Consider the following 18,172-nt stretch of genomic DNA (forward strand, 5'->3'; position numbering starts at 1 on the left):
TTATGACAGGTGCCTATAATCCCAGCTACTAGGGAGGTTGAGGCAGGAGAAACACTTGAACCCACGAGGCGGAGGTTGCAGTGAGCCGAGATCACACCACTGTACTCTAGCCTGGGAGACAAGAGCGAGACTTCGTCTCAAAAGAAAAAAAAAAGAGAAAGAAAAAGAAAAAGGAGACATTACAATTGATACCGCAAAAATTCAAAAGATCATTAGTGGCTACTATGAGCAACTATATGCCAATAAATTGAAAAATCTAGAAAAAATGGATAAATTCCTAGACACACACAACCTACCAAGATTGAACCATGAAGAAATCCAAAACCTAAACATACCAACAAGGAACAAGATTGAAGCCGTAATAAAGTCTGCCAGCTAAGAAAAGCCCAGGACCCATGGCTTTCCTGATGAATTCTACTAAATATTTAAATAACTAATACCAATTCTGCTCAAATTATTCCAAAAAATAGAGGAGGAAGGAATAACTCCAGACTCATTCTATGAGGCCAGTACTACCAATACCAAAACCATACAAAGACACATCAAAAAATGAAAACTACAGGCCAATATCACTGATGAATATTGGTGCAAATACCCTCAACAAAATACTTGCAAACTAAATTCAACAGCATGTTAAAAGGATCATTTACCGTGATCAAGTGAGATTTATCCCTGCAATGCAAGGATGGTTCAACATCAACACACTTACTGCAAATCAATAAATGTGATACACCATATTAACAGAATGAAGGGGGAACAACCCCACATGAACCTCAACAGATGTAGAAAAAAGGTTTAGTGGCTCATGCCTGTCATCCCAGCATTTAGGGAGGCTGGGATGGAAGGATGGCTTGAGTTCAAGAGCTCAAGACCAGCCTGGGCAACATAGCAAGACACCTCCTCTACAAAAACAGCTGAGCATGATGGCACACGCCTATATTCCCAAGTACTCAGGGATGCTAAGGTAGAAAGATCCCTTGAGCCCAAGAATTTAGGTCTGCAGTGAGCCATGATTGCACCACTGCACTCCAATCAGGCTGACAAGAGTGCAATAGTGTCTCAAAAACAAAAACAAAAACAAAAACAAAAAAAGATGGCCAGGTGCAGTGGCTCACACCTGTAATCCCAGTACTTTGGGAGGCCAAGGCAGGTGGATCACCTGAGGTCGGGAATTCAAGACCAGTCTGACCAACATGGAAAAACCCCGTCTCTACTAAAAATACAAAATTAGCCGAGTGTGGTGGCACATGCCTGTAATCCCAGCTACTCGGGAGGCTGAGGCAGGAGAATCACTTGAACCCAGGAGGCAGAGGTTGCAGTGAGCCAAGATCTTGCCATTGCACTCCAGTCTGGGAAACGAGCAAAACTCCATTTCAAAAACAAAAACAAAAACAAAATCCCTCTTCATAGACAGCTTTCAGATGCCACATGTAGGATCTGTGAAAAAAGGGGAAAAAAATAGATGCAGAAAAATAATTTGACAACATTCAACAGCCTTTCATGATAAAAACTCTCAACAAATTAGGTATACAAGGAATACCTCCATTGTGTACTTCAGTACAATAAGGGCCATGGAAGATAAGCAAACAATGAACATATTCAGCAGTGAAAAGTTGAAAGCCTTTCCTCTATAATCAGGAACAAGCATGATGAGGATGACCACTCTCACTTCTATTCATCAGTGATAATTTTCTGATTTTGATGGTATTATGATTATATAGAGAATTACACTAAAGAGGCCAGGCACAGTGGCTCCCGCCTGTAATCCCAACACTTTGGGAGGCCAAGTTGGGGGGAGCACCTGAGGTGAGGAGTTCAAAACCAGCCTGATCAACATGGAGAGACCTCGTCTCTACTAAAAATACAAAAATTAGCCGGGCGTGGTGGCACATGCCTGTAATCCCAGCTACTCGGGAGGCTGAAGCAGGAGAATGGCTTGAACCCGGGAGGTGGAGGTTGCAGTGAGCCAAGATCTCGCCATTGCACTCTACCGGGCCAATAGAGTGAGACTCTGCCTCAAAAACAAACAAACAAACAAAAAAACCAACAAAACAAAACAACAACAACAACAACAAAAACCTTAGGAATAAATTTAACAAAAGAAATGTAAAACTTAAACTCTAAATGGAAAGATTCCTATGTTCATGGATGAGAAAACAGTATTTTTAAGATAACAGTAATCCCCAAATAGATCAAAATCCCACCTAAGACTTCTTTTTTGCAGAAATTGACAAATTGATCCTAAGACTTGTTTGGAAATGCAGAGGACCCAGAATGGTCAAAAAAGTCTTGAGAAAGAAGAACAAAGCTGGAAGACTCAAACTGTCTGACTTCAAAACAACTGTAAACAAAATAGTGTGGTACTGGCATCAGGATAAACATACAGATTAATGGAACAGAACAGAAAGCTCAGAGATAAACCCTCACCTTTTGATCAATTTATTTTTGAAAAGGATGATGGCCAGGCATGTTGTAATCCCAGCACGTTGGGAGGCCGAGGTGGGCAGATCACTTGATGCCAGGAGTTCAAGACTAGTCTGGCCAAGATGGTGAAACCCCATCTCTACTAAAAATACAAAAATTATCTGGGCATGGTGGTGGACGCCTGTAGTCCCAGCTACTCGGGAGACTGAGGCATGAGAATTGTTTAAACATGGGAGGCGGAGGTTGCAGTGAGCAGAGATCATGCCACTGCACTCCAACCTGGGCAACAGAGCAGGATTCCATCCTAAAAAAAAAAAAAAAACCAAAACCAAAAAGGATGCCAAAACAATTCAATGAGGAAAGACTAGTCTTTTCAACAAACAGTACTGGATATCTACATGTAAAAAGGTGAAGTTGGACTCTTACCTCACACCATATATAAAAACTAACTCAAAATAGATCAAACACTTCCATGTAACAGCTAAATAATTAAATAATACAACGCCTTTTCTTTTTTTTTTTTTTTTGAGACAGAGTTTTGCTCTTGTTGCCCAGGCTGGAGTGCAAAGGTGTGATCTCAGCTCACTGCAACGTCCACCTCCCAGGTTCAAGTGATTCTCCTGTCTCAGCCTCCTGAGTAGCTGGGATTACAGGTGCCTGTCACTACGCCTGGCTAATTTTGGGTATTTTTAGTAGAGACGGGGTTTCACCATGTTGGCCAGGCTGGTCTCGAACTCCTGACCTCAGTGATCTGCCCACCTCGGCCTCCCAAAGTGCTAGGATTACAGATGTGAGCCACTATGCCTGGCCAATAATACAAATCTTAAAAGAAAATTTAAGAGTAAATCTTTGTGCCAGCTACTCGGGTGCCTGAGAGAGGAGAATCACTTGAAGCCGGGAGGTGGAGGCTGCAGCGAGCTGAGATCATGCCACTGCACTCCAGCCTGGTGACAGAGTGAGACTCCACCTTGGAAAAAAACACCCCAAAACTTAAAGTCTCAGATTCATGAAGCTAGGAAGTTTAAAGATGATCTGGTCCCCCTCACCCACCTCTGCCAAAAAAACAGATGGGTCCAGGTGCGGTGGCTCACGCCTGTAATCCCACCACTCTGAGGGGCCGAGGTGGGTGGATCACCTGAGGTCAGGAGTTCGAGACCAGCCTGGCCAACATGGTGAAACCCCATCTCTACTAAAAATACAAAATTAGCTGGGCATGGTGGCACATGCCTGTAGTCTCAGCTACTTGGGATGCTGAGGCAGAGAACTGCTTGAACGTGGGAGGCGGAGGTTGCAGTGAGTCAAGATCACGCCACTGCACTCCAGCCTAGGTGATAGAGCGAGACTCCGTCTCAAAAAAAAAACAAAAGAAAGAAAGAAAGAAAAATTAGCTGGGGCATGGTGGTGGGCGCCTATAATCGCAGCAACTCGGGAGGCTGAGGAATGAGAATTGCTTGAACTCAGGAGGCAGAGGTCGCAGTGAGCGCCACTGCACTCCAGCCTAGGCAACAGCGCAAGACTCCGTCTCAAAAAAAAAAAAAAAGCAAAGAAAGAAATGGAAGAAATGGTATTTGTTCTTTTCTCAAGACCCCATCCTCTCCAAAATCTCTTTTGCTAGAAGTTCGGACTATTTCACTTCTGATGTCATCTTCCACCTCTCTAACTCCCAACCTCTCCAACTATGTTTCCTTCTTATCCCTAAATGTAATCATTGTCAAGGCTGGCCCCTCCCCCACCACATCTGAACATAGATTATTTTTCCTATATCCATCCATGTCTGTGTCTTCAACTCTATGCTCAGATTTAGGAAATCAGCTCAGGCCTTCTTACCAAGTTCCGGTCATATTTCAAATGCTTCCTGCAGATCTCCCCTTGGCTATCCAGTAATCACTTCAGACTCAATATCAGCAACTACCTTGTATATTATTCCTAAAAATATCTCCCTGTTTTAACATCCCCATCTCTACTAAAAATGCCATGCTACCTCTAGGAAGAAGATAATATAATGGTCAACCCCTCAGGTTCTTGAGTGAGCCCAGCTGAATTCATATCTCGCCAAGCCACTTATTAACTGTGTATCCTTGAGCAAGTTAACCTCTTTGAGCTTCAATATCCTTATCTGAAAGAAAAAAAAAAAAACACCACCACCACCACTCTCCCACAGAATTCCTGTGGCCATTAAAGACAACGACATATGCAGCCAGGTGCAGTGGCTCACGGATGTAATCCCAGTACTTTGGGAGGCCAAGGTAGGTGGACTGCTTGAACCGAGGAGTTTGAGACCAGTCTGGGCAACATGACGAAACCCTGTCTCTACAAAAAAAAAAATCCCCCCAAAATTAGCCAGGTATGGTGGTATGTGCCGCGTTCCAGCTACTAGTCCCAGCTACTCGAGGAACATGGGAGTACTGAGGTGGCAGGAGAATCATCTGAGCCCAGAGAGGTAGAGGCTGCAGTGAGCCCTGATCACACCACTGCACTCCACCTAGGGGTGACAGAGTGAGAGTGACTGTTTCTCACACATACACATACACACACGCACGCACGACATATGCAAAGCTCCTAATAAAATGCATAAACTGGGGTTATTATAAGTGAAATAAGCCAGGCACAGAAAGACAGACATCACATGTTCTTACTTATTTGTGGGATCTAAAAATCAAAACAACTGAACTCATGGAGATAGAGAGAGTAGCAATGGTTACCAGAGGCTGGGAAGGGTAGTGGATGGTTGAGCGCAGGTGGGGATGGTTAATGGGTACCAAAGGAAAAAAAAAAAGACCTAGTATTTGATAACAGGGTGACTATAATCAATAATAATTTAATTGCACATGTCAAAATAATTAAGCAAGTTTAATTGGATTGTTTGTAACAAAGAATAACTGCTTGAGGGGATGACTACCTTCCACCCAAAGAAGCATTAACATACAATAGGCATTCAATAAATATTAGCTACTAAATCTTTTATGGTTAACATTATCAGTGGCAGCAAGAGCATTACAGCTGAATCCACTTAGACCCCAGCACAGGTCAGACTTGTTCTAGGCTCCCTATGGGAGCTGAGGGTAATAGCCAGCTCAAAAGTGCTTACAAGACTGTGCCCCACTGCTGTACCCAATCAACCTGTTCTCTTGGTATGCCTTTGGAAAACCTGCCACCTGCCAGGCAGGACAAACATCTCACGTAGCTGAACTTCCCAGAGCTGGGTCTCCCCCACGAGAGTTTTCCCTACCCTGGTGGCCCTTCCTAGACTCAAAGTCACTCCGGCTCAAGATCTCAGGCTTCTCTGACTCCCCCATCATCCCTATATCCAATCAATAACTAAACCCTGCTGAATCCTTCTTGCACGTCTTCTGCAGACACTGTTCTTTCCCTGTCATTTGTACTACCTTCTTTATCCCTCATCAGTCTCTGCCTGCATTTCAAACTGTGCTTACAAAAAACAGCCAGATTAATTATCCAAAAACACAGCTTTCATATGTCACTCTATTGCTCAAAAAGTATCTGAGGTTCTCTACATCCAATAGGACAAAATTTTACTTTCCTTTGCTGATATTGTGAATTTCCCTACTTCTGCACCTTTGCTAATACCATTCCTTCTATCTAAAACATTTTCGCCTCTGGTTGTGGTGGCTTATGCCTATAATCACAGCACTTTGGGAGGCAGAGGCAGGAGGATTGCTTGAAGCCAAGAGTTAGAGACCAGCATGGACAACATAGCAATATCCTGCCTCTACAGAAATTTAAAAAATTAGCCAGGCAGGCCAGGCGCGGTGGCTCAAGCCTGTAATCCCAGCACTTTGGGAGGCCGAGATGGGCGGATCATGAGGTCAGGAGATCGAGACCATCCTGGCTAACATGGTGAAACCCCGTCTCTACTAAAAAATACAAAAAACTAGCCGGGCGAGGTGGCGGACGCCTGTAGTCCCAGCTACTCCGGAGGCTGAGGCAGGAGAATGGTGGGAACCTGGGAGGCGGAGCTTGCAGTGAGCTGAGATCTGGCCACTGCACTCCAGCCTGGGCGACAGAGCGAGACTCCGTCTCAAAAAAAAAAAAAATTAGCCAGGCATGGTGGCACAAGTCTGTAGTCCTAGCTACTCAGGAGGCTGAGGTGAGAGGATCACTTGAGCTCAGGAGTTCAAGGCTGCAGTGAGCTTTGATCGTGCCACCGCATTCCAGCCTGGGTGACAGAGTGAGATCCTGTCTCCAAAAAACAAAATGTTTTCTCAACTCTCCTTCTTTGTTCATCCAAATTCAATATTTCCTTAAGACTCTTGCTCAAATCCTGCGTTCTCTGCCAAGCTCTCCCCAATCTTACTAGTAGCAGAGTGTTCTCAGCAGAGGGAAAACAGTGCAAATGATCTGAGGTAAGAGCAAGTCAAGCAAGGAGACCAGTGTGACTCATATTGTTGAGTAGGAAGTTTATTATTTAAACCTAAAATTTGAGGGAGAGGTTCTGGCTAGAGAAATACATTTGGAAGTTGTCAGAATATAGATTAGGCCTATCTTACAGAATGTTTGCGATGATCGATATGATACCGGGGCATATTTGCATGACTGCCATTCAGCAGTGAACTTATACATCTTTATGAATGATGTTAAATGAATGTTAAATGAAAAAAAGTAACTCAGAGAAGAAAAGTTTGTAGTAAAGGTCAAAAGCAATAAAACTAAACAATAAAACTTAAACTACTTAAGAAGTATTAAATGTGATAAAGCTATAAAGAAAACTAAGGAAATTGTTATCCAAATATAGAACAGTGCAGCCAAGTGCAGTGGCCCACGCCTGTAATCCCAGCACTTTGGGAGGCTGAGGTGGGTGGACTACCTGAGGTCAGGGGTTTAAGACCAGCCTGGGCAACGTGGTGAAACCCCATCTCTACTAAAAACACAAAAATTAGCCAGGCATGGTGGTATGCGCCTATAGTCTCAGCTACTTGGGAGGCTGAGGCAGGAGAATCACTTGAAGCCGGGAGGCAGAGGTTGCAGTTAGCCGAGATCGCGCCACTATACTCCAGCCTGGGCAACAAGGCCAGACTCTTTCTCAAAATAATAATAATAATACCTCTACAGGGGAGGAATAGAGTTACAACTGGGCAGGTGAGCACAGACAGGTTCAAAGTTGCTGGAAATGTTCTATTTCCTAAAGTAGATAGTACACAAGTGTTTGTTTTTGCTTCTTTGTCCTATATACTCTGGTTTGTACAATATTAAATAAGAGAGTACATAAACAAGAAGCAATATATAAACCTCAAATAGATGTTTCACAATGTTTTTAATAATTATTAAATCGAGAAAAAGGAAGAGTAATTGTGTGACCTGTATAACAAGGCCTAAAAAGAAGAAAGGATTTAGTCATATAAAGAAAAGAGAGAAAGGGCATCTCGGAATTGGGAACGAATAGGTCATGTAAAAGGAGAAAGCAAATTGGTAAGTCTGACTGGAGAAGAGTTAGGTTGAAAAGTTGGGCTAAGGCCAGCCAACAGAATGCTTACATTCTGGGTCAAGAAGTTTGAACTTGGCCGGGCGCGGTGGCTCAAGCCTGTAATCCCAGCACTTTGGGAGGCCGAGGCGGGCGGATCACGAGGTCAGGAGATCGAGACCATCCTGGCTAACACGGTGAAACCCCGTCTCTACTAAAAAAAATACAAAAAACTAGCCGGGCGAGGTGGCGGGCGCCTGTAGTCCCAGCTACTCGGGAGGCTGAGGCAGGAGAATGGCGTAAAACCCGGGAGGCGGAGCTTGCAGTGAGCTGAGATCCGGCCACTGCACTCCAGCCCGGGCGACAGAGCGAGACTCCGTCTCAAAAAAAAAAAAAAAAAAAAAAAAAAAAAGAAGTTTGAACTTGATCTTGAAATAGCGCAGAACCACTGGTGATATTTAGGCGAGACAACAGCTTGGGAAAAGTGATTTATTAATCTGACAGTGATGATAAGAATCAACTAGTAGGGAGACAGAAGGCTGGAAAAGTCAGTTCTAAAACCTGTTCAGGTGAGATCATCTCACTGATGTAAGATGTTACTGAAGATGATCACGTCCTGAACTAGGATGGTGATGAGGGTCAAGATCACTCCAAGAAACTCTAGGAGTCTTTAAGATGAAAGACTCAGGAGGATTGGGTCTTGGGAATAGGCAATGAGGGAAAAAGATTCAAAGATTTTCAAGCTAAACTGAAAAAAATGGCAATACCAACATAGCAAAACTAAGGATTCTGCAGAGAAAAATTGTTTTGAAAAAAGACCATTAATCAAGTAAGTTATGCAATAAATATATACTGAGTACCTACTATGTGTCAGGCAAAGTGTGATGCCTTCCCTTCAGAAAGCAGCTTGTGAGTCCTACTTTAAAAAGTTATGTTGTCGGGCGCGGTGGCTCATGCCTGTAATCCCAGCACTTTGGGAGGCCGAGGCGAGTGGATCACAAGGTCAGGAGATCGAAACCATCCTGGCTAACACCGTGAAACCCCGTTTCTACTAAAAACACACACAAAAAATTAGCTGGGTGTGGTGGCCGGCGCCTGTAGTCCCAGCTACTCAGGAGGCTGAGGCAGGAGAATGGCGTGAACCTGGGAGGCAGAGCTTGCAGTGAGCCGAGATCATGCCACTGCACTCCAGCCTGGGCAACAGAGCGGAGACTCTGTCTCAAAAAATAAATAAATAAATAAAATAAAATATTAAAAAATAAAAAAAGTTGGCCGGGCGCGGTGGCTCAAGCCTGTAATCCCAGCACTTTGGGAGGCCAAGACGGGCGGATCACGAGGTCAGGAGATGGAGACCATCCTGGCGAACCCGGTGAAACCCCGTCGCTACTAAAAAATACAAAAAACTAGCCGGGCGAGGTGGCGGGCGCCTGTAGTCCCAGCTACTCAGGAGGCTGAGGCAGGAGAATGGCGTGAACCCGGGAGGCAGAGCTTGCAGTGAGCTGAGATCCGGCCACTGCACTCCAGCCTGGGCGACAGAGCAAGACTCCGTCTCAAAAAAAAATAAAAATAAAAATAAAAATAAATAAAAATAAATAAAAAAAGTTACACTGAGCACAGTGGCTCATGCCTGTAATCCCAGCACTTTGGAAGGCCAAGGCGGGTGGATCACCTGAGGTCAGGAGTTCGAGACCAGCCTGGCCATCATGGTGAAATCCCGTCTCTACTAAAAATACAAAAATTAGTTGTGTGTGGTGGCGCCCACCTGTAATCCCAGCTCCTCTGGAGGCTGAGGCAGGAGAATAACTTGAACCCAGGAGGTGGAAGTTGCAGTGAGCCAAGATCCTGTCACTCTCCAACCTGAGCGACAGAATGAGACTCAGTCTCAAAAAAACAACAAAAAAAAGTTACACCTTTAATAGGCAAAAAGAAACAAAACAGTTCTTTAAGAAGAATAAAATAATTTTGTGAGTCCCACTTTTTAAAAAAGTAATCTGTATGGTGATAAAAAAATACTAAGTTGTTTTTCAAAATTAATTGAAAGAAACAAAACATAAGAGTGGAGGTGTCCAATAAAGGATCAGAGGTAAAGCAGTTTACTGTTTATTACTGAAAGCTCCTTGAGGACAAGATTTATGGCTATCTTTGCATTTACACAGTACTGGACACGGTGTGTGATCACTACAGAGTAGACATTCAAATAATGTCTAAACAGAACAATGAGGACAGACTGAAGACCAGCCAACTGAGAAGGCTCCAAAACCTAACGTATCTATAGAGGATCTACCCCTGTGGAAGGAAAGTGCTCTAGCCTTGTCATCCTGGCTAAAAGGTAGCCTGATCCTCTGGGTACATGTTTAGGAGATATAAAATACCAACAGAAAAACAGAAAGGATACTAATGTTTATGAAACATATACTGGGCCTGGCACAGTGGCTCATGCCTGTAACCCCAGCACTTTGGGAGGCGGGGGGATTGCTTCAGCCCAGGAGTTTGAGACCACTCTGGGCAACACCGTGAAACCGCAACTCTACCAAAAACACAAAAATTAGTTGTGGGATGGGGGGCGTGAGCCTGCAGTCCCAGCTACTCAGGAGGCTGAGGTGGGAGGATCGCTTGAGCGCAAGAGGTAAAGGCTGCAGTGAGCTGAGATCACACCACTGCACTCCAACCTGAGCAACAGAGTGAAACCCTGTGTCGAACTTAAAAGAAAACATACTGAACTTTTCCTCCCCTATCCTGGGAAGACTGTCCCCAAGCTTTTTTTTTTTTTTTAAGACAGAGTCTCGCTCAGTCACCCAGGCTGGAGTGCAGTGACACGATCTCAGCTCATTGCAACCTCCAACTCCTGGGTTCAAGTGATTCTCCTGCCTCAGCCTCCCGGGTTCAAGCGATTCTCCTGCCTCAGCCTCACGAGTAGCTGGGATTACAAGCGCCCACCACCACGCCCAGCTAATTTTTTTGTAGAGATGGGGTTTCACCATGTTGCCCAGGCTGGTCTTGAACTCCCGACCTCAAGTGATCCGCCCACCTCGGCCTCCCAAAGTTCTGGTATTACAGGCATGAGCCACCCCACCTGGCCTCGACCCTAACTTTCAAGACAGGCAGGATGTGTGGATTAGGTTAAAGAAACTCAGCGATACCCTGTCCTTTTACACTACTAAAAGGCATTTTTCTGATTAAAAGTAGTTTAAAAGCTTGAATGTTGATAGTCCCAATTGACATACCACTGTTTCCTAAGCCTATGGAACAGGGAAATGCAAAGTAGGGCTGCCTGCAAAGTGAGATGACTAATGCCCAGGTGGCTCAAGTTGTTGCCAGGGAAATGGGCTATTATCTCCAGGTGCCCCAACAGTTCAGATCATTCCACGCAGTCCCAAGTTATAAAATATGGCTGAACACAGAACAAGGAGGTTACTTTGTAAATGGGTTGATTTTAAATAAATGCTTTAAGACCATCTCTGTCTCAAGAGGTTAGACTAGAAAATGAATGCCCAAATACCAGCAGAGGCAGTACTTGTGTTTGCAAGTACGTAACAGTCAAGAGCTCAGGCTCCGATGCCAGATAGACATGGGTTAAATTCCAGCTCTTTCCGCAAACAGCTGTGTGGCTATCTCGGTTAAGACATTCTTCCTACTATGTACAGTAGGGCTGACTGCATTCCTTAAGGTGTGAATATGTGGTAGCTTCAGACGTTAGGGCTTTCCTTCCTAAAACTATGCCCTAATCCCTTTGGTTGGACCTGTATTTTCCTTAAAAGCCTCACTCATTCATTTTAGGGTAGAGCTTTCCAGCTGGCTCATCTCATTCATTATGCTTTGAATCTCTCAAATTTCCATCTTTGAGAAAAACATATCTTGAAACTCTGGATGGTCGACTGGACTTAATAACTACAGAGAAAATGTAATTTTCACTAGAACATACAAACCACTTAGTTATATAAAACTTAAAATTGGTGCTTTCTTTAAAAATCACAAATGCTATATGCTGGAGACAGTACGAAGCTAAGGCTAGCCTATCAGTAATGAATTTAGAACAAAAGTGGACTGATCCAAAAGAGGACAAAAGGAGGCATCCTGCCTGTGCTTACCACCTGATTCTCTAAGCTCAGGGGTCTTTTGCACATTATAGGAGATTTTGTGATGTAATGGAAAACAGAGGAGAACAAGTTCCATAGAGTCTTCATTTGTATTAGCTTTTCTCAGTGCCCCACTGCTACTGTCCTAACACAGGCAGTAAAGACCAAATCCCAACAGGTTTCTCTGCCTCAGGACTCTCTCTACTCCCTGACATCTTGCACACAGCCACCAAACTACTTTCCTAAACTCCCAGTTCCATCAGATAACTTCCCAGCTCAAAAACTTAATGTCTCCCTACCTACTACGCACTGGGAAAATCCCAACTAGAATTCAAGACCCAGGCCAGCATTACCCTACCGTTATAATACAGGACTTGTGTCCTCCTAATTCCCCCAGGGAAATTCTCTAAAGCTTCAACCAGACTAATCGGCTCACCGTTCCCCCAACACAAACTGTCCGCATATCTAGGCTGGATTACGCCCACGCCAGCCCTCACTCCAACCTTTCTGCCATTCCTTCCAAAGCCAGCCTACCCCCCCCCTTTTCTATCTCTACCTCCACACACTACCCATACTACTCATCTTCTGACCCTCATCAACACACCCTTTCCGCTATCTCAATTCCCGTGGCATCCCAATCCGCTCCAGTCAAATCAAAGTTCCTTGGAAGGCAGACACATACTTTACATAGAGGGTCCATCACAGTGCCCTGCACTTAGTAGGTGCTGGCTATTACTGATTAAAACCAGGATGGGTTCAAATAATGTTTCTAGGGAGGGCAAGATAATACTGCCTATCCTCTTCCATTCGTAGTAAAAAATATTCAACGTTCACTACAAGCCTGAAAAAGCCTAGCGTACGCAGATCAACGGTGAAGTGGAGAGCACGCCACTGGATGGCAAAAAACCTGTGTCCTAATCCTGATTTTGCCACAATCTCGGCAATTGTTGGGAAATCAAGCCATCTCTCGGAGCCCCAGTTGTCTTCGAATAAAACAAGGGAGCTGCTGTAGAGGATCCCGAGGTATCTTTCGGCTCCTAAATGTCCCGATAGGAAACCCCACACTCGTCTTCTCACTAAGGCGAGAGGCTGACAAACTTTTTTTTCCCAGCGCGGGCATTCCACACAGCCCTGGAAACTCAGTGCCCGGAGGAAAGGGCAGGGCTGAGGGCAAGGTAAGAAGCGGTCCCCCAAAAGTCGCCGGATTCCTTTACCCCACGGCTCGAGTCCGCCTCAGGTTCCCGGCCCCCTCACAGACGGACTCCGCCAGAGTGACGCGGCGCGGCTCCCGGGTGCAGGCCGGGTGACTCTGTCCGCCCCCGCGCCCCCCACACTACTGGCACACGCCCCGTGGCCCCGGGTAACGGCCCCGGTCCCTCACCAGCCCGAGGAACGTCCCCGACTCTGGACCAGGCCTCTGGCTCCCGCCTGGCGAGCCGCTCTTCCGGGCCCTGGGGCAGCCTCAGCGCGGCAGTCCGGGCCCCAGGCCGGCGGGACGGGCAGCGTGAGGGGCAGCGGCGGCGGCTTTAAGTGCTGAATCACCACTTTGCAACCCGAGCGCCAAACCACCGTGACCCACGGGGCCCGAGGGCCCGGGCGCTCCATTCCGCTTACCCACACAGGCGCTCCAGGGGCGGCAGGCGGGCGCCGAGGACTGAGCGGAAGGTGCTGGGCAGCGCGGGGTGCAGAAGCCACGCTAGCCGGTACCGCATTAGCCAGCGCAGTCGCCGGGATCACCGCGAACGCTTCCTGCTTGCGCTTCGAGCCGGCCCTGCGCACTGCGCATGCTCTAGCCGCCGCGCCGCGCGGTCTCCCGGGAGCTGCGGGGAGGCAGCCGCTCCGGGTTTTGCCTGGAGCCGGATGGGGTGACGACGCTAGCGAGGACGGTGGGGACGGCGGACAGCCGAGGCCTGAGGTGGCGGGTTGGTGGGACGGGTGTTTGGCCGGGGCGCTTTAGGAGCCAGCACCCAGACTTTCCCAGGCGGGGAGGGTCCCAGCTAGGTCCCATTGGCCGCACTTGTGAGGGTGGCGACGTGTCTGGCTGTGAGGGAGCAAGGGGCGGTTCATGAAAACAGTGAGGGCACACGGGGCCATGTTTTCTGAGGCACCCCCACTGACTAGCGTGCCGGACCCTGCAGGTGTCGGAACTAGGTTCCTGGTCTCGGCGGCTTCACAGAAAATGAATCCGCGGCGGGCGCCCGGGCAGCGGGCTCCCTCTAGAGCGCTGTGGGGACGTGGACCGGGAAGGCACAGATGCGCTGGAGACCAGGCTGGAGTGCGGCGTGGGGGAAATTCAGACGCAGGGTCCGCGGTAGAGAGGTCAGGACCCAGGGGGACGTTTCCATCCTTGGGGAAGCTAGCAGCTCTCTTAAGAGGAAGGTGCAGATGGGACGGGCGCCACAGCAAAACAAGGCTTCAGATCCAGAGTAGAAACTACTACTCTTGTTAGTACTCCGTACTAGGAATACTACTAGTGTCAGTCGGCTTCAGTCGTTACTTTTTAAACAAAGAATTTTCTCCCCAGTGGGAGAGAATATTTTGCACCCACGAACAGCCTAATGGTTGTTATGGATCTAACTTTCCATGATACCTTATGGGAGTCTTTAAGGAAGAATGCGATTATGGATGGTAACTTCCCAGCTTAAGTATTTTTAGGTTTCTGATTGGTAGACCACAGACTGCAACCAAAGCAGTGTCCTTAGTCCAAGTATTGCTTTAAATGGGAATTCAGTAGGAAGATTCCTTAATCCAGCTGATGCTTTATCGAAGGCATACCCACGGTCTTTTTAACAATGCAGTTTCACCTAAAGGCAAACCTTTGGATGAAAACAGGTAAAAAATTATGGCAAGCCTCCTAGTGGGGTTTGCAAGTGCATGGTTTTAAGAACCTTTAAATTACCAGTCCCAATGCAGAGTAGTCAATCACCTTGAAACACCTCCTCTGAGAGTGTTAATGCAGACTTTCTGAATACATTTATGCTCCATTAATGGAATCTATCAATGGATTCAGACTTGGAGGGCTTGAAACATACACAATTTGGGGGACCTCTTTGAGACATAAAATACAAATTATAAATACAGAATTAGCAATCAAAAGATTACTATAGAGAGAAAATACATCACAACAAATACTGTAGACTTGGAGATTAGTACCCTTTTTTTTCCTGAGATCTTTTAGGCTATTTATTAGAAATGTTTACATAAAAATGCTTCCAGATGGCCAGGCGTGGTGGCTCATGCCTGTAATCCCAGCACTTTGGGAAGCCAAACTGGGTGGATCACGAGGTCAGGAGTTCCAGACCAGCCTGACCAACATGGTGAAACCCCGTCTCTACTAAAAATACAAAAATTAGCTGGGCATGGTGGCACACGCCTGTAATCCCAGCTACTCAGGAGGCTGAGGCAGGAGAATCACTTGAACCCGGGAGGCGGAGGTTGCAGTGAGCTGAGATCAAGTCACCGCACTCCAGCCTGGGCAACAAAATGAGACTCTATGTCTCAAAAAAAAAAAAAAAGCTTCCAGACAACAACTGGCTTTCCCTCTACAAATCCCAGTTTGGAGCCTGTGCAAGTGAGCAGCCCTGAAGTTTAAACTTCATTAGCTTCATGATAAATTTCCCTCTGGTTGGAGTGGATGTCCTGGATAAGAAAGAATAATATTAATATAGTCTCATAACTATCACCTCAATAAAGAGGAGGTGGATAGAAAGAAAAGTAACAATTTTGAGGGTCTACTCTATGTCTGGCATTGTACATTGATCCTTCATTAGTCATCATGACCACCCTCTGTAATGGATATTTCCCCACCTACCAGAGATGAGGAAGCTGTGGCAGAGAGAGGTTAAGTAACTTGCCAACAATTGGACAAAAAGAGTGGAATTTTAATTTGAACCCAGGACTGTCTGATTCCGAAACCTGTGATTCGCTCATCTCATTTATGACTTGACAAATGTTTGTTGAATTCCTTACAGATACCAGGTACTATAAAGGTGCTGGGGATACAGCAGTGGACAAAAGAGACCAAAGTTTCTGTCTTGATGGAGCTTACCTTCTAGTTGTGTGGGAAAAACAGATAATAATCAAGTAAGTGAGTAAGTGATATGAAGGAACAGGTGGTCAGGAAAGGCCTCTCTGAGGAAGTGACATTCAAGCAGACCCCAGAATGATGAGAAAAAGTAGGAAATGTGAAGATCTGGGGTATAATCTTTCCCACTCTCACTCAAACAAGTATAAGGTGTAAATCACCTAAACAACTTTTTTTTCTTTTCTTTTTTTTAGATGGAGTCTCGCTCTGTCGCCAGGCTGGAGTGCAGTGGTGCGATCTCGGCTCACTGCAACTTCCATCTCCCGGATTCAAGCGATTCTGCTGCCTCAGCCTCCAGAGTAGTGGGGACTACCGGCGCGAGCCACCATGCCCAGCTAATTTTTGTATTTTTAGTAGAGACGGGATTTCATCATGCTGGCCAGGATGGTCTCGATCTCTTGACCTCATGATCCCCCTGCCTCGACCTCCCAAAGTGCTGAGATTATAGGCGTGAGCCACTATGCCCGGCCTACAACTTTTTTAGAGGCATAAAAAGTAATGTGCTGAAGTCATTCTTTGCCTTAGGAAAACTAGACACATATTCAAACATAAGTACTCTGATATACTGGAAGCCAAATACTAGTGTTCATCTGTGCTGTAGGTTCCTTCCATTAGTCCAGATAGAGTAGAGTTCACCATAGAGCTGAGTCAGGAGTTCCTAATGAATTGAAAGAAAAAAAACTTATAAAAAGGAAGCCCAGTGGTGACAGATTGACATTTATTTCCTAATTGGTAATGTTCAGAAAAATAATATTTTTTGTCCCCCTGGATGTTTTAGCAGAGGAAAGAAAAAGAATTTTTTTTTTTTTTTTTGAGACGAAATTTCGCTCTTGTCACCCAGGCTGGAGTGCAATGGCATGATCTTGGCTCACTGCAACCTCTGCCTCCCGGGTTCAAGCGATTCTCCTGCCTCAGCCTCCCAGGTAGCTGGGATTACAGGCATGCACCACCACGCCCAGCTAATTTTTATATGTTTAGTAGAGATGGGGTTTCTCCATGTTGGTCAGGCTGGTCTCCAACTCCTGACCTCAGATGATTTGCCTGTCTTGGCCTTCCAACGTGCTGGGATTACAGGCGTGAGCCACCGTGCCTGGCCAATACTTTTTTTTTTTTTTTAATAGGCCGGGTACAGTGGCTCACACCTGTAATCCCAGCTCTTTGGGAGGCTGAGGCAGGTGAATCACTTGAGGTCAGGAGTTTGAGACCAGCCTAGCCAACATGGTGAAATCCTGTCTCTACAAAAAAATTTAAAAATTAGCTGGGGATGGCAGTGTGCACCTGTAGTCCCAGCTACTCAGGAGGCTGAGGCACAAGAATCGCTTGAACCTGGGAGGCAGAGGTTGCAGTGAGCTGAGATCGTGCTGCTGCACTCCAGCCTAGGTAACAGAGTGAGACCCTGTCTCAAAAATAAAACTTAAAAATGTCTTTTGAGGCTGGGCATGGTGGCTCACGCCTGTAATCCCAGCACTTTGGGAGGCCAAGGCAGGCAGATCACCTGAGGTTGGGAGTTCGAGACCAGTCTGACCAATATGGAGAAAACCCATCTCTACTAAGAATACAAAATTAACTGGGCATGGTGGCACATACCTGTAATCCCAGCTATTCGCAAGGCTGAGGCAGGAGAATTGTTTGAACCCAGGAGGCAGAGGTTGCGGTGAGCCGAGATCAAGCCATTGCACTCCAGCCTGGACGACAAAAGTGAAACTCCATCTCAAAAAAAAAATGTTTTTTGAACTAATCTAGCCTATTGTTATATATTCAAAATCAAAATCTGAATTCTGAATCCATCAATTCAAAGTTTTGTACAAATAGCTAAAGAGAAAGCATACCTAGGTAGTTAATAACAAAGGGAAATTTAAAGTTAGGGCCAACGCGGTGGCTAATGCCTGTAATCCCAACAATTTGGGAGGTAGAGGTGAGAGGATGCTTGAGCCCAGGAGTTCGAGACCAGCTTTGGCAACATAGTCAGGCCTTGTCGATATAAAAAAAATAAAAATAAAAAAAATTAGGCAGCAGGTGCAGTAGCTCATGCCTGTAATGCTAGCACTTTGGGAGGACAAAACAGGAGGATCACTTGAGCTTAGGAGTTCAAGACCAGCCTGGGCAACACAGGCCTCATCTCTATTTAAAATAAAGATAAAATCAAAACAGAACAAAAAATTAGCCGGG

General features: G+C 45.9%; 1 protein-coding gene across 5 annotated transcripts in view; it reads right to left on the reverse strand.

Moving 5' to 3' along the window:
• The window catches only part of IDE (insulin degrading enzyme), a 121,547-nt gene extending 107,452 nt beyond the window's left edge, over positions 1 to 14,095 (reverse strand). For 2 of the 5 annotated variants that reach the window (XM_033224505.1, XM_033224471.1), the window contains exon 1: positions 13,534 to 14,095. In XM_033224505.1, the coding sequence (XP_033080396.1) occupies positions 13,534 to 13,631 (98 nt within the window). In that variant the 5' untranslated portion in view covers positions 13,632 to 14,095. Of the gene's footprint in view, positions 1 to 13,133; positions 13,153 to 13,300; positions 13,429 to 13,533 lie in introns of those variants that run through there. The other 3 variants (XM_033224461.1, XM_033224497.1, XM_033224479.1) reach the window with 3 other exon arrangements.
• Between the last annotated feature and the right edge of the window lie 4,077 nt (positions 14,096 to 18,172).

The sequence above is a fragment of the Trachypithecus francoisi genome, unplaced genomic scaffold, assembly GCF_009764315.1.
Source record: "Trachypithecus francoisi isolate TF-2019V2 unplaced genomic scaffold, Tfra_2.0 Contig01436, whole genome shotgun sequence".
Classification (NCBI taxonomy): Eukaryota; Metazoa; Chordata; class Mammalia; order Primates; family Cercopithecidae; genus Trachypithecus; species Trachypithecus francoisi.